The 24,635-nt window shown below is 42.2% G+C and overlaps 1 protein-coding gene across 5 annotated transcripts in view; it reads left to right on the top strand.

The window, feature by feature from the left end:
• Nucleotides 1-24,635, top strand: part of RABGAP1L (RAB GTPase activating protein 1 like) — an 803,019-nt gene that overhangs the window by 168,478 nt on the left and 609,906 nt on the right. For all 5 annotated transcript variants that reach the window (XM_062192989.1, XM_062192987.1, XM_062192988.1 and 2 more), the window contains exon 11: nt 9,600-9,741. In XM_062192989.1, coding sequence (XP_062048973.1) covers nt 9,600-9,741 — 142 coding nt within the window. The remainder of the gene's footprint in view (nt 1-9,599; nt 9,742-24,635) is intronic.

Below are 24,635 nucleotides of genomic sequence, written 5' to 3'. Positions count from 1 at the left end.
TTAAAAGTTACAGAGTAAAACTGCAAATGAAGTTGAAGCATTAAGTGGGGGTGGGGTGAGACCTTTATCTTGGTAACTCTGATCTCTACAAGGCAGCTTCCTATCTTTTGTTTTGGGTTAGCTTATAGGCAGGAGGCTGGCCTGTATGAAAAGGACTCCTGGTATCCCGCCGGGAGGAGGTGAGGGGTGGGGAATCCTGATAGTCTTAATTATTCTCAGAAGTTCCTCTGCGTAAGGACAAGTGAGCTTTTTTAGTCTCCTCCAGGATATTGTGACCAGGCTGGAGGTAGACGTTAGCTGCCTGTTCTTAGTCCTTTTTCTGGCCACAAGCTTCTTAAAGATTTGCTTTGGGCTCCGTGCTAAGTGGGGTTTAATGTTGTTATCAAAAGTTTTCTTGTCCTCTCCAAATCATCATTTTGTTTTTGTGTATCTTGATATTCTTGTAAGTTGGAAACAAAGACTTTCTTCAAGTATTTAAACTTTAAAAAGCATAAAAGCAAAAATTTGTTTTTGAAGAGAAATGTTGATTTAAATCTATTTAAATAGAAATTAAATAGTAAAAACCAAAAGTAAGTGAGTAATGAAAGTAGCTGTTCTAATTGCTGAAAGATGAAGATTAACAAGGCTGTGGAGTATTTATAAGGTAATAGGGAAATAAAAAGCCTTGAAAAGCAGGGTTTTTGTTTTTTTTCTAAACAGGTCTCTTCCGTGTTGGCTTGACTTTCACCTGTGCAGCAGCAAATAGAAGCTGCTTGGAAATACTTTTTTTTTCATGTGATGGTATATATCTGTAGCTTAGTGAAAATATATGATTCTGTTACATGGTGTTTGTAGGCATTTTCATTAAAAAAAAAAAAACCAAGAGCTCTTAAAGAAATACATAAGAATACAGGCAATGGAGCTTGACACTTAGATATAACTAGAACTTACGATGCATAATATCACAATTGAACAAAGTAAATCTTCGGGATTAAGTTTTGCCCTTAAAGTTAATACTGTAGTTCTTTTGTGAACAGAGGTCCTACATGGGAAGTTAGTACGCAGTGATTCCTGTTTTTAATTTAACAACACTCTTTTGTGTGACATCAGTGATCACCTAAGGCTCTTGACATGAGCTGCCTAGGCTATGGAAGTCTTCTGAGTTTCACAAACTCCATCAGTATTCAGACAAGGCCATAAGCAAAGTGGAAGTTCTCTCCCCCTCCGGAGAAAAGTCCATCCTGCTTTGATGGCCATTCTCCACTGGGGTCTCCAAGGGAGGTTCTCCACATAAGGACACTTTTTGCACAAGTGTCCTGGCTTTCCACACCTGAAATGCTCTTGTGGGCCTTTTTAGCCAGACCAGAATGCCTTTAGGGCTGATTTTGAGGGCACTGAGTGCTATTTAAGGCAATTGCCACTCTATGAGTCTGCTGTACAGACTCCTTCCCTTGTTGGAGCATTTACTCCTCTTTAACTTTATTTACTATTAGTAGTTAACACTTGATCCTATTGACATGATCACTTTAGCACTTAATCGCACCTATATGATCACTTTAAAACTTAAGATGTTATTACCATCTAGCCCAAGGGGATTTGTGATCCCATAGCAAATTTTAAACTGTGCTCTTAGAAGTAAGTCCATAAGAATGCATGTAGAGCTATACAGCTTTACAGTCTCTCTGTAGGACCTGAGAAAATAAAAACAGACACCGCTCTTTGTGAGCTTAGTTATCCTTAAGCATTTCACATAGATACATTGTATTAGCTATGATTCCTTAATCCCATCTAGTCGAAGGGACTCTCAGTTCTCAAGTGTAGATCTTTCAGGGAGTCTCCAAAGGAGTAGATGTAGAACTACTCAAGGTTAAATCACCTTGTAACCTAGGGAGACAGGAGGTATATAGGGCTAAGCTTTGGCCCAGTTATATCTCTGATCATCTACCCTAACCGGTAATCTAACATCCTGGAGCTATATCTTGGTCTGAGAAAAACCATTCCAGACTTTTAGAATCCCGCTTGGAGGTGAAACAAACCAAATATAAACCACCCAGTCTGAGAAACACCATTCCAGACTGTTAAAATCTCGCTTCAGAAGTGAAAATAATAAATTAAGAACATGATTTAATATACATTGCTCTATTAACCAGCTATGTAGCATGTGGTGGTTCATGGGAGCCGCCATCTTGGGGCGGAATCTGTTGCCCATTTTCCTGTGAGGGCGGAAGTTCCACCCTCCACAACAGGAAGTAGAGCGTCCTCCATGTTTAAAGCTCCTCCTCCCTGATGGTAACACGTCTCTAAGCAACCAGACCAGTTCTCCAACTCAAACTTAGCAATTGAAAGCTTGTACAATAAGGAGCAGGGACAAGGAGAAATGTTTTAGAACTTTTTTAGCTGCTGATACTAATTAAAAACTTGACCTTAGAAAAGCACGTAAATTGTCTTTGAAACATACTACCACCAATCTAGAATCCTTAGGGGTTTTTCCTCAGTGTAAATCTGTTTTATCTCTCTTATTACATTGCACTAGCAACAACACCAAAGTCCTTGAAGCCAGAGACCATGAAACAAAACCAATCTATGCCTTCATTTTTGAAAGCTAACAGCAAAACAAAAGAGAAAGAGAAGAATAAAATCTTGCTTGTCTCTTGCATGAGCGAGCTATCTTCTCCCCTCAGGGTGGGGTGGCTCTAGCTTCACTCCATGTGGTCGACTACTGCACTAGGCTCCTCTTCCCGAACCGATCTCAGCTTGCTTTGAGCGTGTTCACTGGCCGCTGAGGTGGGCTGCCATGCAATTGTGCAGAGTAGGTCTAGCTCTAGACACAGGTGGAAGTGCAGCTCCCTGTGTGTCACCCTACGGTGGACCTGAAACTGGGACTTGCGACCAGCACCAGGGCCGAAGAGAGTGAAGCACCCTTCCCCCGCAGAGTCCGTGCACGCATCCCCACCAGGCCGGGCGCTTTGGAACCCTGTGTCCCCTTGGCTGGGCATACAGGAAAAGCACTGTTAGGCCCAGTTCAGTCGTCCCCAAAGACCACCAAGGAGCCAATACCGCTGTAAAGCACACGAGAGTTTTATTACAGGTCCGGCCTGGTCTCTCAATCAACACCGACCCTTCAGTTAACAGGGTTTTTATAGGGTTTTCAGAGACATTCTATACATCATGGTACCATTTAGCAAATCATCTCATTCCACGGGAAATTCAAAGGACATCTCCTAGAATTGATTAGTGCATCCTGTTGCTAGGAGAGTTTATTGCAAGGGGAGTTCTTTATTTACTTCTGGCTTAGGGTTCAGGGCCTGGTCAGGCCCAAGTTACAAGATAGAGGCCTAATTTAAAATAGTTACACCTTGATTCAGGCTCAGGTCTCACACACCAACCTAGATGGAGGAGGGAAAGGGTGTAGGCAGAGAGATAGGGTCAGAGCCACAGGAAATCCACTCCTACCATGCAGCCTAGTTTTAAAATTTCTTAATCAGTCCCTTCTTAAAATTTTACATGTTAAAAATCCCTTTGTAAAAATTTTAAATGTTATAAATCCTTTTGTAAAAATTTTAAATCCCTTCGTAAAAATTTCACATTTTATATCCCTTCGTGGTTGCCATATGATATTGGAGATGACCCCCTAAAATATACATGAAAATGTGGCCTTACATTTCCCCATAAGTGCCATCTGGGATGCCACATATGTTACTGGAATTTGGGGTGCCATGTGATATCACCATATGCTTATTAATAAATCCCCAATATTAATAAGCACAAGAGGGTTCTTGCCTAATATTTAGAGAAGAATTCTAAATACTGGCATCAACAAGCGAGACAGCATAATACATTGTAGGCTTTTATTCAGTGAGAGAAATCAAGGAGAGTGAGAGCTTTATCCAAGAGAGGTAAATCTGAGTTCATACCGAGCACCAGGAACCAGCCCTGTGGAGGAGCATCTAGGCCAGGAAGCCTAGGATGGGTGGACCGAAGGCCACTTGCCCTGGAGGTGCAGGGCTACAGCCAGGCCCCTTCGTGGGTGCCATATGATATTGGCAGGAGGCCAGGAAACAGAAGAGAGGGGGAAGGGCCAGGGCATGCCCTGTCTCAGGCTTTTAACCCGCTTCCAAAGGGGAGTGGTTAATTAACCTGATTGGCTGGTGGACACCCAGGTGCAGTTAGGTAGGGGCATGAGGTCACACAGGGGCATGGTGAAGGCATGGTCTTCCAGCTCACAAACCTAAACAATTTTAACCTATATGCCTGCCTACTTCAGCAGTGTGGCATAGTGGTTAGCACACTGCTTGGGCTGCCTGCCTCCCACATCCCAGGCCTGGGTTGAGAGCCCAGCTCTTGCTCCCAGTTGCAGCCTCCTGCTAATGTGCACCTTGGGAGACAGCAGGCGCTGACTCAGATATTCCAGTCCCTGCCACCTGCGTGGGAGACCCAGACTGAATTCCAGTCTTCTGACATTGGTGTGACACATTCCTGGCTGTTGGGGGCATCTGGGGAGTGAACCATCAGATGGGAGAGATCCGTCTCTTTCTTTCTGCTTTTCAAATAAATAAACACTAAAAATAAAATCCCAAGAGGTGTTGAAGTCAACAGTTCTCAATTTAGCTTTGTGTCAAGACTCACTTGTGGCTTTAAGAAAATAAATACATGTTCCTAGATCTCACCCTAAAGATTCTGACTGCTAGGTATTCGTGTTTAAACTGTGTCGGAGTAGGCACTGTGGCACAGTGGGCTAAGCCACCGCTTGCATTGTTGGCATCACCTCCCAGAGTTTCAAGAATTGGCTACCGAATTTCCAGTCTTCACTCCCTGCTAATGCAAGTGGGAAGCAGCAGACAATGGCTGTATCACTGGAATCCCTGCCACACCAGTGGGAGACCAGGATGGAGTTCCTGCCTCCTGACTTCCAGGACTAATCTCTGCTGTGCCGTAGTCATGTGGGGAGAGAACCCGCGGAGAGAAGCTCTCGCTCTGCCTCTCTTTCCCTCTCTCTCTGTAACTCTGCCTTTCAAATAAATAATAATCTTTTAAAAAACATATGAGCAGCCTCAGGTCTGGTTTCCTCATTTATAACCACTGTTGAGGCCAAGGGCTTCAGAGGATTTATAAATGGAGATATCAGTGTTGTAGGCAGGCAGATAGAATAAAATTGATTAGGTTTGTGAGCTGTAAGACCGTGCCTTCACCACGCCCCTGTGTGACCTCATGCTCCTATCTGGCCACCTGTGTGCCCACTGGCCAATCAAGCTAATTAACCACTCCCCTTTGGAAATGGCTTAAAGGCCTGGGACACTTTTTTTTTTTTTTTTTTTTTTTGGCGTTTTGCCATTGTGGGTGCTCTTGGCCCTGTGCCTCCAGGGAACGCGGCCTTGGGCCCTGCTTCCTGGTCTGCATGCTCTCCACAGGGCTGGCTTCTGGTGCTCGGAGTGAACCCAGATTCCCTCTCTCTTAGGGCCCTCAATGTCCTATGCATTTCTCCCACTGAATAAAAAGCTTAAAAACTTACGCTGCCTCATTCATTTATACCAGTATTCAGAATTCTCTGAATATTAGGCAAGAACCCACACAGGCTTATTAATATTGGAAATCTACTAATAAGCACACAGAGTTATCACATGATGCCCCGTATTCTGATATCATCAGCATATTATACTTCCTGTTTGATGACATTAAGCCAGATGGAAAAATTTTCAGAATTTATTTACCTGAGTATGAGGAATCTTTGTAATATAACATTGTCACCCACATTTATTGAACTCTTATTTGTATGTATTTGTATGCTGCTAAACTGTAATGAATTCTAATATAAACCCGACAATTTGTTTTATTTTAAAAATACAGACTGATTTTTATGTGACTTTGGAAATAAAAGTATTTGAATTAAAAACACTCAGGTTTGATTAGGTTCTACATGAGATCAGAGCCTTGGAGATTCTGCTTACATAGGAAACTAAGTGAGGATGAAACACTTTGTCACTGTTGTAACATGTTTGTGCCACAATAGCAGAGTTGAGGAGTTGCAACTGGGAGCATATGGCTCAGACCAAGTCCAACAAAGGATGTTGGATAGGACTGATGACCGTCTGTAACCATTACATGTAATGTTGTAGGTTTTTCATAGCTATTCTGAGTCAGATTGAGAATTGAATTCCTACTTTATTATTATTTCTTTAATGTACTCCACCTTTTTTTGTTTGTTTGTTTTAATAAGACATTCATTTATTTGAAAGAGTTACACAGAGAAGGAGAGGCAGAGAGAGGTCTTCCATCCACTGGTTCACTCCCCAGTTGGCTGCAAAGCCCGGAGCTGCACTGTTCTGAAGCCAGGAGCCAAAAGCTGCTTCCTGATCTCCTATGCGGGTGTAGGGGCCCAAGAATTTGTGCCATCCTCTGCTGCTTTCCCAGGCCATAGCAGAGAGCTGGATCGGAAGCAGAGCAGCTGGGACTCGAACCAGCACCCATATGGGATGCTGGCAGCGCAGGCAGAGGCTTCACCTGATCGCCACAGCGCCAGCTCCCCTAGTTTATTCTTTTTAACACGAGAGAATGCTGAGTGTTTTTCAAATACCTTTTCTGCCATCTATGGATATGATCTTGTGGTCTTCCTTCTTGTTAATATCCTGGATTATGCTAATTGATTTTTTTCCACTATGAACTAGCTTTGTATTCCCTGGATAAACCACACTGCTTACAATGCATTATTTTATTTATACATTCATGTGTGTGTGTGTGTGTGTTTGTAATTTGTAATTGTTTTATGTATATTTGGCTTGAAATATATTTAAGGGCCTGGTGTTGTTGCACAGCAGGTTAAGCTGCCAGTTGAGACAGCATCCCATATAGGAGTGCTGGTTCAAGTTCTGGCTACTTCGCTTCCGATCCAGGTTCCTGCTAATGCACCTGGGAAGATAGCAGAAGTTGGCACAAGTACATGAGCCCCTGTCACCCATGTGGGAGACCACCCTGGGGATGGAGCTCCTGGCTTGTGGCTTCAGCTTGATTCAGACCTGGCTGTTGCATTTTGGGAGTGAACCAGTAGATGGAAGATCCCTCTGGTTCTCCTCTCTCTGATGCTCTGCCCTTCAAATAAATAAATAAATAAATAAATCTTTAAAGAAATATACTTGATTTAAAATATATGTATATACATATAAATAGCTGAATTTGATTTGCTATTACAGTAGGTTTTCAAAAAGTTCATGGAAAACTGAAAAAATTACACATGGATCTCAAAATTTTTTGCATCAAAATTTATCTCTTCATTTAGTTTTTTATAAACTTTTTGAAGTACTCTGATGTGTTTATATATAGTTGGGTTGAATTACTAGTACAAATATGTATATATAAAATATAACTATATTCATACTTGAAGATTGAGGGATATTGGTATGTATTTTTCTTGTAATGACTTCTTTAGTCTTTGTGTTAGAAATGGTGACTTTGTGCAGTGAGTTGTGAAATTTTCTTTAATTTCTTAGAAGGTTTTTTTGAAGTATTACTGTTATTTTTTGATATATTTGGTAGAATTTGTCATTGAAATCATTGTGTCTGAAGTTTTTGTTTTCAGATGTAACAAAAGTTTAGTAGCTGCAGGATTTTCTTCCGGTTATCTGTTTGTTCTTTGTGTGGATGGTAGTGGTTTTTAAGAAACTGGTTCATTTAATGTAAATTGTAAATTAATGTGCAGATGGTGGTTGGCAGCATTCCTTTATTATCCTTTTGATTCTCATGGGATCTGTAATGATATGTATTCTCACTTTTTTTAAAAGATTTATTTATTTACTTGAAAATCAAAGTTATACGCAGAGAGAAGGAGAGGCAAAAAGAGAGAGAAGTCTTCCATCCATTGGTTCACTCCTCAGATGGCCGAGGCCAGGAGCCAGGAGCTTCTTCCAGGTCTCCCACAAGGGTGCAGGGACCCAAGGACTTGGGCCATCTTCCACTGCTTTCCCAGGCCAAGGCAGAGAGCTGGAAAGGAAGTGGAGCAGCTGGGACTTGAACCGGTGCCCATATGGGATGCCGGCACGGCAGGTGGCAGCTTTACTGGCTGCGCCACAGCTCCAGCCCTGATGTGTACTCTCTCCTTCCTAAAACTGGTACTTTGGGCCGTCTTTCTCTTTGTCAGTTTTGCTGGAGGTTTATCAGTTTATTTATCTTTTCCAAAAACTACCTTTTGTTTCATTTATTTGAAAACATTTCTTTCCTCAGTTTATTTATTTTGCTATAATTTTTGTTTTTTCTTCTTGCTTTGGGTTACTTTATATTTTTCCCCTAGTTTCTTAAGGGGGAAGGTGAGATTACTGATTTTTGAATGTTTTTCTTCTAGGCTCCTATGAGTCAAAATCTTCATACAGATACTACTTGGATGTATCACACCAATTTTTATTGTATTTTCATTTTTGTTTAGTTAAAAATGTATAATTTTAGCATCCCACTTTGGCTTTAATCCATTTATTATTTAAAAGAATGTTATTTTATTTCCAAATATTTAGTAATTTTTCAGATATGCTTCTGTTGTTGATTTCTAGTTTGAGAAGCAGAGCCATATGCATATGTATATATGCATACACACACACACACACTTTCATACACGCACACACACACAGGCACACACACAGGCACACAGAGCTGCCATTTGCTGGCCCAGCCCCCAAATGCCCACTGTGGCTTAGGCTGAAGCTAGAAGCTAGTAACCCAATCCAGGTGTCCCATGTGTGTGGCAGGGACTCAACTATTCAAGCCATCACTTGCTGCCTCTTAGATTATATTAGCAGTAAGTTTGGACTGGGGGATTTAACCTAGGCACTCTAATATGGGATGCAGCCATCTTAATATTAAACTCTATACCCATCCATAGGATCCAGGCAATTTATAAGGTAAAAACTGGCTACTTCATGAATTAGTTGATGGGTGTGCTGATTTATCTCTGCAGCAATATGAGGTAGTCAGTCCTAAAAATCTAGCATTGGGGCCATTGCTGTGGCATCATGGGTGAAGCCACCACCTTCAGTGCCGGCATCCCATATGGGTACCTCTTTAAGTCCTGGCTGCTCCACTTCCTAACTAGCTTTCCGGTATGGCCTGGGAATGCTGTAGAAGATGGCCCAAGTGCTTAGGCCCCTGCACCTGTGTGGGAGACCCGGAAGAAGCTCTTGGTTCCTGGCTTCAGATCCGCCCAGCTCTGGCTATTGTGGCCATTTGGGGGGTGAACCAGTGGATGGAAGACCTCCCTCCCTCCCTCCCTCTGCCTTTCTATAACTCTGCCTTTCAAATAAATAAATCTTAAGAAAAAGTCTAGCATCAATGGCTTCTCTGTCTATCCCAGTACCTGTGGTGTCTCAGATTTTTCTGATTGAAGCTGGCTTCTCTCAGAATAGCTAGTAGGTTTTATTGTATCTGTTGACCTAATGCTTGAGGAACCATGTGTTTGTTTATGTTTTGAATGTCACGTGAGTAATAATGCACCCTAAAAAGATGTGTTAACCTCAAACCTACTGAAGATCCAACATGATCTGCTGCTCTTCATTTTAACTCTTTTTTAGTGAGTCACTGAGATACTATCCCTCTGTGTTTCCTTCAGGTTTTTAACATTTAAATACGTGTTTTATCTTTCTCAGTCTGAAGGGAAAGGCCACACCAGTGCTGGAGATGCCATATATGAGGTGGTGAGTCTACAGCGCGAGTCTGACAAGGAGGAACCAGTCACTCCTACTAGTGCAGGGGCACCAATGTCACCCCAGGAGGATGAGGCGGACGAGGGTAAGAAGTTGAGCTTGAACTTGCCCTGTATTTACATGGCCAGTAACCATCTTTAAGGTGTATATGTGTATGTGCACAGGAAAAGGAAGGATGGTACTTATTCCCAGTCTGTGCCACTCTCAGGCTAGACTTTGCTTTCTGCTGGAGAGAATTTGATTCAGTTGGTTGTCTGGTTGTGCCGTCTACAGTGTCATTTTATCTGCTGACTTAAAATTGACAACATCATTTTGCTGTCTTTTTCTTCCTGCTTTATTTTTTATGTTTTAAGCATTTATTTATTTATTTGTAAGTGTTGCAGAGAGACAGAGACAGAGAGAGAAAGAGAGAGAGAAAGAGATGTCTTCTATCCGCTGGTTCACTTGCCATATGTCCACAATGATCAGAGCTGGGCCAATCCTAAGCCAGGATCCAGGAGCCTACTCAGGGTCTCCCATGTGGGTGCAGGGGCCCAAGCACTTGGGCCATCTTCCACTGCTTTCCCAGGCCACAGCAGAGAGCTGGATCGGAAGCGGAGCAGATGGGACTTGAACCGGTGCCCATATGGGATGCTGGCACCACAGACGGTGGTTTTACCCACTATGCCACAGTGCCAGCCCCAAGATTTATTTATTTATTTGAAGCCAGCATTACAGAGAGGCAGGAGAGAGAGAGAGAGAGGGAGGTCTTCCATCTGCTGGTTCACTCCCCAAATGGCCGCAATGGCTGGAGCTGCGCCAGTCCGAAGCCAGGAGCTTCTTCCGGGTCTCCCACGCAGGTGCAGGGGCCCAAGCACTTGGGCCATCCTCTGCTGCTTCCCCAGGCCACAGCAGAGAGCTGGATCAGAAGTGGAGTAGCCCAAACTTGAACCAGCGCCCACATGGGGTGCTAGCACTGCAGGTGGCGACATCACCTGCTACACCACAGTGCTGGCCACCTTCCTGTTTTTTTTTTTTTTTCCCCCCACATTTCCATGAAATGTGATATTTCTCTTCTCATTTAACATTGGTCTTTTCTGAATTTTTATTGCTGCTGTGTGCTTTGTGATCCACCACTCACTTTCTAAAAGTAGCGTGGTGTCTGCCCTGCTTACTGCATGGATGCTACTGAGAGATGCTGATCCAGCCCCTGGGAGCCACATGTCACTTGGCTCTGTGGTCAGTACTCTTTTCATAGAAACAGGAGCTAAGGAATAGATCTTTACTTTGAGAAGCTCTTATAATGTCTGTTCTAGGCTCAGACTTTTTAAGAGAAAATGTCTGAATTTATGCCATCTTTGAAAAGAGCATTTCAAAATTCTTTGAATCTGTTTTCCCATGAACTTTGGAAGTACCCCACATAGTAGCCACCGATTGCAGTATTATCTTTCAGCTTTCTAATTCTTCAAAACAGAGCATTTACATGAAATTTTGCCAAACTATATTAAAGTGGGTATTCTAATTTTTATAAAAAAAAATTGATGTCATTTTTTAGAATGGTCTTGGGTTTAAAGGAAATTGAGCAGAAAATACAAAGTCCTTGTTATCTCTTTCCCTCTTTCAGTTTCCCTTGTTAACATTTTGTGCTGTTATTGTTCATTTGTTATAACTGATGAACCAATATTGATAGGTTATTAAAAACAGTACACAATTCCTATGAGGTTTCAGTCTTTGTGTTTGTATAGCTCTGAGATGTGACAAATCTTTGCAGTATACTCGCCATTACCAAGTTATCACAATGCCTCATTGTCCTAAAAAATTTGTCTTTCTGTGGCTTGATACCGATTGTCTTTTTATTGCTATGTAATACTCTATTCTATGGATGTAATAGGGTTTTTTTTTTTGTTGTTGTTGTTTGTCTATTGAAGGCTATTTTAATTCCTTCCAGTTTTGGGCAATAAAATGAAGCTTCTATAAACATTCTCTCATGGAATTTTGTGTGTGTATCATACTAATCTAAGTAAATCCTTAGGAGTGTGGTTGTTAGAAGCCAGACTCTCTTCCGCTGTGGCAGTGCCATTTGGCACTCCTGCTGCCCGTGAACGGGAGCTCCGATGGCTCTCTCTCTCGCATCCTGTCAGTGTTTGTGATGTTGTCTTTCTTTTCGCTTCCAGCCATATGTCCGTGGTAGGTGTATAGTGATACTTCATAGTTCATTGAGTCTGTAATTCCCTACTGACACATGACGGACATTTTCATGTTTGTTTGTCTTCTGCACATCCTCTTTAGCAGAGGTGATTGGTCCCATCTTTGTTTTTTGTTTTAAAATTTATTTTTATTTTAGTCTGCAAATAGTATATATGATATATGATTTCATTACATATGGTGTATTCAATACATGGTGATATTTCAATAGGTACTTTTTGGTATGATTAAATCATACTAACATCTGTCACCTTATGTACTTGTCCTTTCTTTGTGGTGAAAACATTTAAATTCTTTGTTTTTGGCTGTTTCAAAAAATACACTGCATTATTATGAACCTTAGTCATCACAATGTCTAGTAGGTCGCTAAAATTTATTCCCCTACTCAGCACTCTCCTGCCTTTCTACTGTGATTAAGCAAGTCTCGGTCACTCTAAGAGTGTGTCTGTCTGCTGTAGTATGTGAGTCACCAGTTGTAGTCTCTTCTTTCATACTTCTCACTCTGAAAAACAGTGCATTTGACTGGTTTTTGTCTAATAATTTTGTTGGTGTTTTTATACAGAAGAGCCATTAAAATAAACTTTGTGAAGGCATAATTTTATTTTGAAGCATATAGTTAATGGGGTTTTGGAAAATGTAAACTCCACTGGAATTACAACATAATGTTTCCATTACCTCAGAAAACTTAACCTTGTGATTTTTTTTTTAATAGTCCGTCCTTTCCATCTCACCTGTGATTCCGGGCGACCACTAATTTGTTTTCTTTCTTCATAATTTGGCCTTTTCTACAATTTCATGTAGGTAAAATCAGTTAATGTGGGCCGGCGCCATGGCTCAACAGGCTAATCCTCCACCTTGCGGCGCCGGCACACCGGGTTCTAGTCCCGGTCGGGGCGCCGGATTCTGTCCTGGTTGCCCCTCTTCCAGGCCAGCTCTCTGCTATGGCCCGGGAGTGCAGTGGAGGATGGCCCAAGTGCTTGGGCCCTGCACCCGCATGGCAGACAGGAGAGGCACTTGGCTCCTGGCTTCGGATCAGCGTGGTGCGCTAGCCGTGGCGGCCATTGGAGGGTGAACCAACGGCAAAAAGGAAGACCTTTCTCTCTGTCTCTCTCTCTCACTGACCACTCTGTCAAAAAAAAAAAAAAAAGAATCAGTTAATGTGTAGTCTTGTATCTGACTTCATATAGCGTAATGCTTCTGAGATTTCTCTCTGTTGCATCAGTAGTTGATTTCATTTTGTTGAGGTAATCTGTTGTACAAATGTGGCATGATTTGTTCAGTCATCAGTTAATGAGCCAGCTGTTGACTATTATGAATAATGCTGCTGTGAATATTTGAACATAATTCCTTGATGAACATATGTTTTCATTTCACTTGGGTAAATACCTAAGACTGTATTGACTGGGTCTTAGGATAAGTATGTATTTATAACTACCAAACTAGTTTTCAAAGTAGCTGTGCCATTTTCTGTTCCTACCTGCAACATAGTCAGTTGCTCCATATGACTGTCAATGGTCATCATAATCAGTTTAAAAAATTGTAATTATCTTGGTGAGTGTGTTGTGGTAGAGCTTGTCAGATAATTTACATTTTTCCTAATGATTAGTGTTGTTTTGTGTCTTTTCATGTGATTATTTATTTGAGATTCATATATCTTCTTGCTCTTGTGACTCTTTAAATATGTTGCTCATTTTAAATATTGGGTTATTTATCTTACTGACTTTTTTTTTTTAAGATTTATTTTATTTATTTGAAAGACAGAGTTACAGAGAAAGGTAGAGAGAGAGAAAGGTCTTCCATCCACTGGTTCACTCCCCAGATGGCCGCAACGGCCAGAGCTGCGTCAATAAGAAGCCAGGAGCCAGGAGCTTCTTCCAGGTCTCCCATGCAGGTACAGGGGCCCAAGCACTTGGGCCATCTTCTACTGCTTTCGAAGGCCATAGCAGAGAGCTGGATCAGAAGAGGAGCAGCTGGGACTAGAACCGGTGCCCATATGGGATGCTGGCGCTTCAGGCCAGGGCATTAAACTGCTGTGCCACAGCGCCGGCCTCTATCTTACTGATTTTAAGAGTTCTTTATATATATTATGGAAAGTGTTCCTTACCAAATGTTTTGGAAATATTTCCCCTATTCTAGTCTGCTTTTTGATTTTTAAACAATGTCTTTTAAATATAAAGTTTAATTTTTATAAAGCTGATTTTTTTGTTTATGATTTGTGCTCTTTTGTTTTCTGTCTAATCTTTGTCTAACTAGAACATTCTTTTTCCCATGTTTGTCTAGAAGTTTTAGTTAAATTTTATGGTTTGGTTTATGATCTATTTGAATTTTTATAGATGGTTATTAGATGGAGATCCAAGTTTTATTTCATTTTGTTTCTTCGCTGCTTTTCTTTTTTGGTGGGGACAGGACTTAATGGCAGACAGCATTGATGATCTGGTGTAGCTTCTGGGAGCTCGGAGTTAGGGAGAGGCTTGTATGGGGAATTCTGACTTAGAGTTTCTCTTGAAAAGTCAAATATTGTCGGAGCCGGCGCCGCTGCTCACTAGGCTAATCCTCCGCCTTGCGGCGCCAGCACACCGGGTTCTAGTCCCGGTCGGGGCGCCGGATTCTGTCCCGGTTGCCCCTCTTCCAGGCCAGCTCTCTGCTGTGGCCCGGGAGTGCAGTGGAGGATGGCCCAGGTGCTTGGGCCCTGCACCCCATGGGAGACCAGCAGGAAGCACCTGGCTCCTGGCTTCAGATCAGCATAGCTCCGGCCATAGCGGCCATTTGTGGGGTGAACCAACGGAAGGAAGACCTTTCTCTCTGTCTCTCCCTCTCACTGTCTGTAACTCTACCTGTCAAATAAATAAATCTTTAAAAAAAAAAAAAGAAAAGTCAAATATTGTTATGGAATGTAGTCATCTGAAAATTTGATTGGGTGGTGCTGAAAACTTTGAGAACCTCCCAGACCCTCACTTATAGAGTTACCAAAATAAGGGTTAGTTGTTGAATAATAATAATACTAAAAAAAGTTCCTTTCCAGGCAAGCTTCCCTGTAGATCTATTTGTGTGTTCTTAAGTTATAACGACTAGCTTCTGCCAGACGTATGGCTTAAGAGACCAGGTTGGAAGCCACTATGCCTTACGTTTCTTAGCCTTGGAGTCGTAAGGCCTGTTTCCCATTATTTCTTTCTTTCTTTGTTTCTTTCTCTCTGTCTGTCTGTCTGTCTTTCTGTCTTTTTTTTGACAGGCAGAGTGGACAGTGAGAGAGAGACAGAGAGAAAGGTCTTCCTTCAGTTGGTTCCCCGCCAAATGTTCCCATTATTTCTGTTGTGTGATTTCACTTTGTTTTATACAAGACTTCCAAGAATGCCGTTGGGCTCATCTGCATCCCAGCTAGTACAGATGGGAAGAGAGTGTAGGTGTTTTGAGTCGTACCTACAAACTCTGCACATTACTTCCTGCAAAACAGAGATGTATGGGTAAATTAATCGAGCTGTGTGCTCGGGAAGAAGAATACATAAGTGTGACAAATATCTTCCACAAAGACATTTGAACACAAAACTTCATGTAATGCCATACAAAAATACCCTTTCTTTAAATATGAAAGATACAACACTAGAATTGAGAAAGAGCAAAATTAATAGAATTGGAGATGCTATTCATGAAGAATATATTATATAATTTAGTATCACATAATTCTTTCTTTAGCTTCAATTCAGTAAAGTAATTCTTCACTTCTACTAAGTTTGAAAAAGGAAAACATGGGCCGGCGCCGCGGCTCACTAGGCTAATCCTCTGCCTTGTGGCACCGGCACACCAGGTTCTAGTCCCGTTCGGGGCACCGGATTCTGTCCCGGTTGCCCCTCTTCCAGGCCAGCTCTCTGCTGTGGCCCGGGAGGGCAGTGGAGGATGGCCCAAGTACTTGGGCCCTGCACCCCATGGGAGACCAGGAGAAGCACCTGGCTCCTGCCTTCGGATCAGCGCGGTTCACCGGCCTCAGCGGCCATTGGAGGGTGAACCAACAGCAAAGGAAGACCTTTCTCTCTGTCTCTCTCTCTCTCTCTCTCTCTCTCACTGTCCACTCTGCCTCTCAAAAAAAAAAAAAAAAAAAGAAAAAAGAAAAAGAAAAAGGAAAACATGAGGCGTTGGTGTTGTGGTGCACTGGGGTTAAGTCACTGTCTATATCTCATATGAGTGATGAATTGAGGCCTGGCTTCTCCACTTCCAGTCCAACTCCTGCTAATGCACACAGTGCTTGGGCCCCTATAAATCCATGTGGCAGACTTGGATGGAGTTTTAGGCTCTTGGCTTTGGCATGGCCTAGATCCTGTCATTGTGACTATTTGGGAAGTGAACAGATGGAAGATTTCTCTCTCTTTTTCTCTGTCACTCCCTCTCTTCCCTGTCTCTGTATAATTCTACCTTTCAAATACATAAGTAATAGCATGAGTTAAGGGTCTTTTTGGTAGCATGTAATGTATTAGGTATTTAATAGACCTACTTTCATATTTTATTCATATTAGCCCTGAAAAATAACTATTACTATCCTTATACTGCATGTGAAGAAATAGTTAAAAATGTAAGTGAATCATCCAAGGCCACATAACTCCACAAACCATGCTGTTTTTTATTTTATTTTTTAATTTAATTTTATTAGATTTATCTGTTTATTTGAAAGAGTTACACAGAGAGAAGAGAGGCGGGGAGAGAGAGAGAGAGACAGAGAGAGAGAGAGATCTTTCATCCGATGGTTCACTCCCCAATTGGCCACAGTGACTAGAGTTGCGCTGATCCAAAACCAGGAGCCAGGAGCTTCTTCCAGGTCTCCCACGCAGATGTAGGGGCCCAAGCACTTGGGCCATCTTCTGCTGCTTTCGAAGGCCATGGCAGAGAGCTGGATTGGAAGTGGAGCAGCCGGTCTCGAACCGGTGCCCATATGGGATGCTGGTGCTTTAGGCCAGGTTGTTAATGCACTGTGCCACGGTGCCAGCCCCAAGCCATGCTGTTTAGAAGATAGAGCTTAATGTTACCTTTTTCATATTGTATTATGTTGTATCCTTTTATCCCAAGTCTTCAGTCGTAGATCCAGAGTATCTAGAGTATGATAAGTATTCTAAAGACTTAAAGATCTACAATATCCTGTATGTAAATGTTACCACTGCTGCTGTTAGGCATTTTCAGAGGATGGTTTTGGGCATACAGATAAACTGTAAGTGTAGGGTATTTGAGTTAAGTTAGCCATACATACTCCTGTAAAGGAGCAGTGGTCGAAAAATCCTCTGGAAACCGAAACGTTCTCTCCAAAACCTTCGATGAATTTCCCATACATTTTGTATGATAACTTACCAGTGTCATTCAAGGCTTGGAAAGATATTTTAAGATCTGGTGATGGTACTTTAGGGGCCATAAGATTTGAAAGTTTATTTAGGAAAAACAACATTGCTAGGAAATGGATACCTTTACATGTAATGTTAAGCAGAAAACCGCCACAGTATTGACTTGTTAATCAGTAAAATATCCAGACACACCAACTGCCAAGATCTTAAAATGGTGTAGGTAAACATTTGAAAAGTCCTTGCTTTGTTTTAGTCTGACCAGAGAGCACCAGGCTAACTTTTGACATAGCCATTCTGATGGCCTTGTCTTGACAGAGTTGTGTCTACATGTCTGTCATGAAACACAAGAAATGAGGGAGAGCAAAGCCAGATGTGGGAATATTCTGGAGGTAAGATTAGTGAGGCTCATTAAGGGATTGGTTGTTGTCAGCAACAGGATAGAAGGGGTGAGAAAAGGATTCCACCTCAAGTCATTTTTCTTGCTGCCAATGAATGAGATATGGAACATAGGAAGAAGAAAAGTTGGTTTGGAGGTGAGGGTAAGATTCATGCAGTTTTGGGCATTGATGAGTTTGAGTTCATGTGGACTGTTAAAGTGGAACTATTTTTCAGTTATTTGAAATCATCTGTAACTGTCAGAGAAATCTTAGAGCGAGAGATAAAAGTTTGAGAGTTGTCAGCTTGAAGCAATGAGAGTGGTTGAGATTATCTTAGGGAACAATACAGGGGAGATGAGTTAAAGCAGGTGTTAGGAGATCCCTAACGTTAAGGGCGTAGGTTCAGGAAGAGAAAACTGCAGGTAAAAGATGTGCAGAAAAATGATCAGGAGAAGGATCTCGGGATGCGAGGAGCCAAGACTCAGGAGTGGGCATTGTCCAGGAAAGAGTGATCTGCTGTGCTGGCAGATGAGCAGCGAGCTTCAGTGAGATAAGCTGTTCTTTGGGTTTGGCTAGTTCGGGAGGTCACTGACCTCCTATGAAGGTGATTGAGCTAAAGCTGAGAGAGAAGCCTCAAAGAATAATGAATTGAGGATTGACTAGAGGTGAAGAAGGGGAAAACAGTATTTGGATTAATCTTTCAAGAAATTTGATGGGAAGAAAAGGAAAGAGTGGACTGAAAATACTGGATTATTCTTGGACAAGAGAGGGCATTTTTAGGGTGTGAGAAATGAGCTTATTTGTAGTTAGAGCTAAAAATAGGAGTTCACTCACCCACCATGCAGTGCCCTGATATGCTTTTGTGTCTTTGCAAAGACTGTTTACTGTGCTTCAAGGGCTTTTGCCATTTAAGTCCACCTGAGTAAGCATTTCAACAAAGGCATCTTAAGTCAAAAGAAAATAGTGATTTTAGCATAATGGCAGATTCTATACTTAGAAATGTTTCAAAATATTTTCTCTGAACATTTTTTAGTAGGTTACTCAGGAACATTACATTTGAAGTGTATTTGATGCAGAGTGGCTGAGTGAAGAGCATGGCAAATCCAGGTTATCACAAAAGTACTGATAAGAGTGGATAAACTTGTTAAAAACAACCACTTCAGGACTTCGGAGTGTGACAAAAATCACACAACAAATTAAGATATATTTCTTCAAGACAAGTTAACCGAACCGCACGTAAGAATCTGGGAATCGGCGGTGTTTGGCCTCTGCTTCTTCCTACCACTGATTTATTGTTGAGGTACTTCTGTTACAGTAGAGCAAGCAGGAGACAGCAGCTTGGTTTTCCCTAGTGGAGGGGGCTTACTTGATTTGGGAAAGGGCATGGGAAAACGCATGTTTGCTAAGTGTTGTTAATTTTTGTGGTGAACAGTGGGAAAGCCAGTATTGCAAGTAGCATGAGGTTCTATCCTGGTTGGGGAAAGTACAGATTGGCCAGGATTAACGAGCGCTGAAGGATGAGTGGGCGTTAGGAGATTCTGTGTATTTCTGGTGGTTTCGAAGGCTGTCCATAGATCCAAGACTCCGCACACACTCGGGAGAGACCACAGAGCACTGCAGTGCGTCTCGTTCCTGCGTTTGTTCTGGACAGAAGGCCGTGTAGATGTACGATGGAGAAGTATTTCAGAGCTCCACTCTAAGTAGTTGCTTGCCTTTGTATGGAGACAGTGTGTGTTCCTTGTGAAGGAGATGAAGGCGATTCTCTCTCCAGCCAGTCTTCAGGCTTCCCTAGTAGGCAGGCCGCAGCTTCCAGGCTCCAGATACAGGAAATCTGGACTCTAACCTCTGCCTGGCCATATCATTCCTGCGCTGCATTGTTTTGATATGTCCACGGCAGTATCCTGTTTTCCACCGTTGGCTCCTCCCCTGGAGGCACTCACCATCCACAGTCATCCTTTTGAAATGTGTCATATCACATGATTCATTGTCTTGAAAGTCTTTGGTGGCTTCTCATTGTATTTAGCCAGCGTTCTTGTCCCATAGTTCCCTGAGGCAGGTACAAGCTTGCTGCCTTGATTTACTTTTCTGACTTACCTCCTGCTGCTCTCTGCCTTGTCTCTTACTTGTCTGTTCGCTGTTCTTCAAACACATGGAACTCTTCCTTCCCCCAGATAGCCACATGGTTCTCACCCTCCCCTCCTTCTCCACCCTTTCTGTGAATGGCCCCTTCTGGACGAGCTCTTGCCTGTTCAGTACCTGGTATTGGTAATACTGAATCAGTGAATGAATAATAATGAATCAGAATGGATACTTTCCTTTTATAATGACTCAACAACATTCAACACTGAGAGCGACTAGAAAAACTAACATTTCTAGGATTGTAGTTGAAAGTATAAAAAACATATAAAAATCACAGTTTCTCATATATATGTTGAACAGGGCAAGTTGTCAAATTTCTGTTTTTGACATTTCTTTTCTGTTCTTAACAATTCTTCACTATTGGAGATGTCACCTTGTCTTTTGAAAATCTATTAGCCATCACCTACATAAAAAAAGTAACAAAAATCACAGAGTAGGAAGTAATAGTTTCTTTTCTTTTATATATAGGCATTTCATATTCAACATATTTTATTATTAGTTCTGTAATTGACATTTTTGTCAACGCAGACATCAAAAGTTAGAAGTGGAGGTGGCATAGAAATGTTTTCCTGCTGAGGGGAATTGGAGTATTCTTTTATTTAATTATTTTCAACAATTTGCCTGTCAAAGCAAAAGTGGAAGTTCAAGTCATTCTAAATTGTCTTGCCTTAGCCTATAATTTAACTAAAAAATGGATACAGACTTAAAATGACTAAAATTACTCTTAATTTTCTGGGAAAGATCTAAAGTAAAATGAATTAAAAGTATCTGCATATTTTTTCAAGTGGTGTTCAAAAAATGAACTGTGTTAAAGGGTATTAATTTGAATGTAAGGAATCTTAGCAGAAAGTTAAGTTTACCAACGCAGCCTTATAGGTATTCTTTTTAAATTACCTTGTCACGTTTATGCATTCTCAAATGTTCTAAATTGTTCTGCTATTGAAACTCGAGGTACACTTTGTACTTCTTCATGTGAACTTCAAACAGGCTTTCTGTTTGCTGACCTCATACATGCATTGACTGTGTGTGCTGTGGACTGTAAGCTGCAAGAATGAGATACTTGTGGCAACAAATAGCAAAACAGTGTGCTGTCATTTAAGACCCATGCCCAAGTGACTGCAAAAGTGCTGCTTCACAGCAACATTAGGTCAGTTTAACAAATGATTGTATTTTTAAGCTTTAGCATAATACACTTTTTTTGGTACTTGAATCAGCTAAAGTGCTAGCTTAAAACAATTTATCCCAGGGCCAGCCTTGTGTCCTAGTGGGTAAAACCACTGTCTTTGCCACCAGCATCCCATATGGGTACTGGTTCGAGTCCCAGCTGCTCTACTTCTGAGCTCAGTCACTATTGATGCACCTGGGACAGCAGCAGAAGATGGCCCAAGTACATGGGCCCTTGCACACATGTGGGAGACCTGAATGAAGTTCCAAGCTCCTAGCTTTGGAGCTACCTGGCTGCGGCTGTTGTGGCCATTTTGGGAGAGAACTAGGAGGTAGATGATTTCTCTGTCTGGCTCTCTCTCTGTCTGTCTCTTAACTCTGTCTTTTAAATAAGTAAGTCTTTTTTTTTTTTTTTTTTTTTTGACAGGCAGAGTGGACAGTGAGAGAGAGAGACAGAGAGAAAGGTCTTCCTTTTGCCATTGGTTCACCCTCCAATGGCTGCCGCGGCTGGCACGCTGCGGCCGGTGCACCGTGCTGATCCGATGGCAGGAGCCAGGTGCTTCTCCTGGTCTCCCATGGGGTGCAGGGCCCAAGGACTTGGGCCATCCTCCACTGCACTCCCAGGCCACAGCAGAGAGCTGGCCTGGAAGAGGGGCAACCGGGACAGAATCCGGTGCCCCGACCGGGACTAGAACCTGGTGTGCCGGCGCCGCAAAGCAGAGGATTAGCCTAGTGAGCCGTGGCGCTGGCTACATAAATAAGTCTTTAAAGAAAAATTTCTCCCTGATTTTAATGACTGTTAGCTATCTAATACTGCTTCTAATTCATAACTAAGGAGCAAAATAGACTCAAATTCAGCAGTTTACTTTCTTTTAATTGCTGAATTCATGATCTGATTAGGGAAGAGGCAATCACAAAGAACTTTGACTATAGAAAAAAGTTTAGATGTCCTAAACAGCACTCTGGCCTCAGAATCAGCCCTTAAGGCATTCGGATCTGGCTGAAGAGCCCATGAGAGTGTTTTATGCACGGAAAGCCAAGACACTCTGGCAAAACAAAACAAAACAAAACAAAAAAAAAAAAACAAACACCTAAATGAAAGATCTCTGTGAGTGAGATCCCAGTAGAAAGAACAGGCCATCAAAGGAGGAGGTACCTTTCTCTGAAGGGAGGAGAGAACTTCCACTTTGACTATGACCTTGTCTAAATAAGATCGAAGTCAGCGAACTCAAGAGGCTTCCATAGCCTTGGCAACTCATGACAAGAGCCTAGGGAGATTACTGACACCATAAACAAGAGTGTCAAATTGTTAAGTCAACAACAGGAGTCACTGTGCACTTACTCCTCATGTAGGATCTCTGTCCTTAATGTGTTGTTCAATGTGAATTAATGCTATAACTAGTACTCAAACCAGTATTTTACACTTTATGTTCTGTGTGGGTGCAAACTGATGAACTCTTTACTTAATATATACTAAATTGATCTTCTGTATATAAAGAGAATTGAAAATGAATCTTGATGTGAATGGAAGGGAGAGGGAGCGGGAGAGGGGAGGGTTGTAGGTGGGAGGGAAGTTATGAGGGGAAAAGCCACTGTAATGCAAAAGTTGTACTTTGGAAATTTATATTTACTAAATAAAAGTTAAAAAAAATGAAAATTCTTGATATTCAAATGAAAAGATGATAGATGATGTTAAAAGAAATTAGCTGTTTTAGAACAGATAACCATATGGCACTAATTGTGGCAGGTGTTGGTTACAGAAGTGCTTCTCACACTTTAAACATGCCCATGGATATGTGGAGATCTTGTTAAAATGAAGACTTAATTTTTAGGTCTGTCCTGGGGCTTGATTAGCATTTCTTTCTTTCTTTCTTTTTTTTTAAAGATTTGTTTTATTCGAAAGACAGTTACAGAGAGAGGTAGACAGAGACAGAGGTCTTCCATCCACTGGTTCACTCCCTTAGTGGCTGCATTGGCCAGAGCTGTGCTGATCCAAAGCCAGGAGCCAGGAGCCAAGAGCTTCTTTCAGGTCTCCCACACGGGTGCAGGGGCCCAAGGACTTGGGCCACTTTCTCCTGCATTCCCAGACCATAACAGAGAGCTGGATTGGAAATGGAGCAGCCAGAACACGAACCAGCACCCATATAGGATGCTGGCACTGCAGACCCAGGCTTTCACCACTGCTCCACAGCGCTGACCCTGATAAGCATTTCTAAAAAGCTTATCTGATGCTACTGCTCTTGGTTATACCATACTTCGAGGAGCAAGGGCTTAAGTTGCCTACCTATGTGAACTCATTTAATCCCCCATTCCTGTAAGGCCGGTGCTACTGTTTTACAGATGAGGAAATATATTTCGATAAAATAGTCTTGTCATGATAAATGCTGTTTCTTTACCAATCAGATACGTTCTATGTTTATAAATTTGTATGTATGTTAGAGGAAGAGAGAAAGAGAACAGGGAAGTGAGGAAGAATAGAAAAAGGAAAGGACTTTAAAATGTTTTACTCTGACATTTTTACATTATTTGTTCCAGCAAATTAAGATGATTTAGAGCAAAAAAATGGGAGGAGAGAGTGTGTTCCTTTTCCATTACTATGTAACAAGTTACCAAAAATATTTAGTGTCTTAGAACAGCACATATCATTATCTCACAGTTTCAAATGGTCAAGAGTCTGGGCATTGCTGGAGCTGCGGGTTCTAGTCCTGGTCGGAGTGCCAGATTCTGTCCTGGTTGCCCCTCTTCCAGGCCAGCTCTCTGCTGTGGCCTGGGAGTGCAGTGGAGGATGGCCCAAGTCCTTGGGCCCTGCACCCGCATGGGAGACCAGGAGAAGCACCTGGCTCCTGGCTTCGGATCAGCACGGTGCGCCGTCTGCAGTGGCCATTGGAGGGTGAACCAAAGGAAAAGGAAGACCTTTTGCTCTCTCTCTCTCTCTCTCTCTCACTGTCCACTGTGCCTGTCAAAAAAAAAAAAAAAAAAAAAAGAGTCTGGGCATGGCTTAGCTGGGCCTTCTCCATTGGATCTCGTGAGGCTGCAGGCAGAAGTTTTGGTCAGGTCTGTGATTTCTTCTTAGCGTTGGGGCCCTAGTCAAAGTTCCCATCGTTTCGACAGATCTGTTTCCTTGAAGCTTTAGAATTCCTGGTGACTTGTTTCTTTGGGGTCACCAGGAGGTCTCAGAGAAAGAGAGGTAGCATTTGGACACGTGTGGAAGCAGGATTGTAGAAGGATGCAGAGTGTGAAGGTTGGCTGTCAGCATCTGAGGTTGGAGAGGCAGGTCGTGAGCAGGCTGTGGAAAGCATCAGTGGAAACACTGAGCCACGTGTTGAAGGCTTTCAGCTAGGGCATGGCATGCGCAAAGGTTTCAGTTAGGAAGATTAAGCTGAAAGGAAGCTACGCCCCGTGCAGTGTAGAACAGTGAACGTATAACATCCAACTGGAATTGGAGGAGGTAAGGGCTTCATTAGGGTGTTGGCTTTGGAAATAGAAAATGACCAATTTAAAAAAATAATTGACAGGAAAAGGTGACTGAGTCATACCTATTTTTAATTCCCATTTTCAAAAGCCCAGTGCTGGGTCATTTTATTTATTTAATTAATTAATTAATTTTTATCTTTTGACTGGCAGAGTGGACAGTGAGAGAGACAGAGAGAAAGCTCTTCCTTTTGCCGTTGGTTCACCCTCCAATGGCCGCCGCGGCTGGCGCATTGCTCTCATCCGAAGCTGGGAGCAAGGTGCTTCCTCCTGGTCTCCCATGGGGTGCAGGGCCCAAGCACTTGGGCCATCCTCCACTGCACTCC

The sequence above is a fragment of the Lepus europaeus genome, chromosome 5 (assembly GCF_033115175.1).
Source record: "Lepus europaeus isolate LE1 chromosome 5, mLepTim1.pri, whole genome shotgun sequence".
NCBI classification, from domain to species: domain Eukaryota; kingdom Metazoa; phylum Chordata; class Mammalia; order Lagomorpha; family Leporidae; genus Lepus; species Lepus europaeus.
The sequence above is the reverse complement of the archived record's forward strand: the minus strand, read 5'-3'. Positions and strand labels throughout refer to the sequence as shown.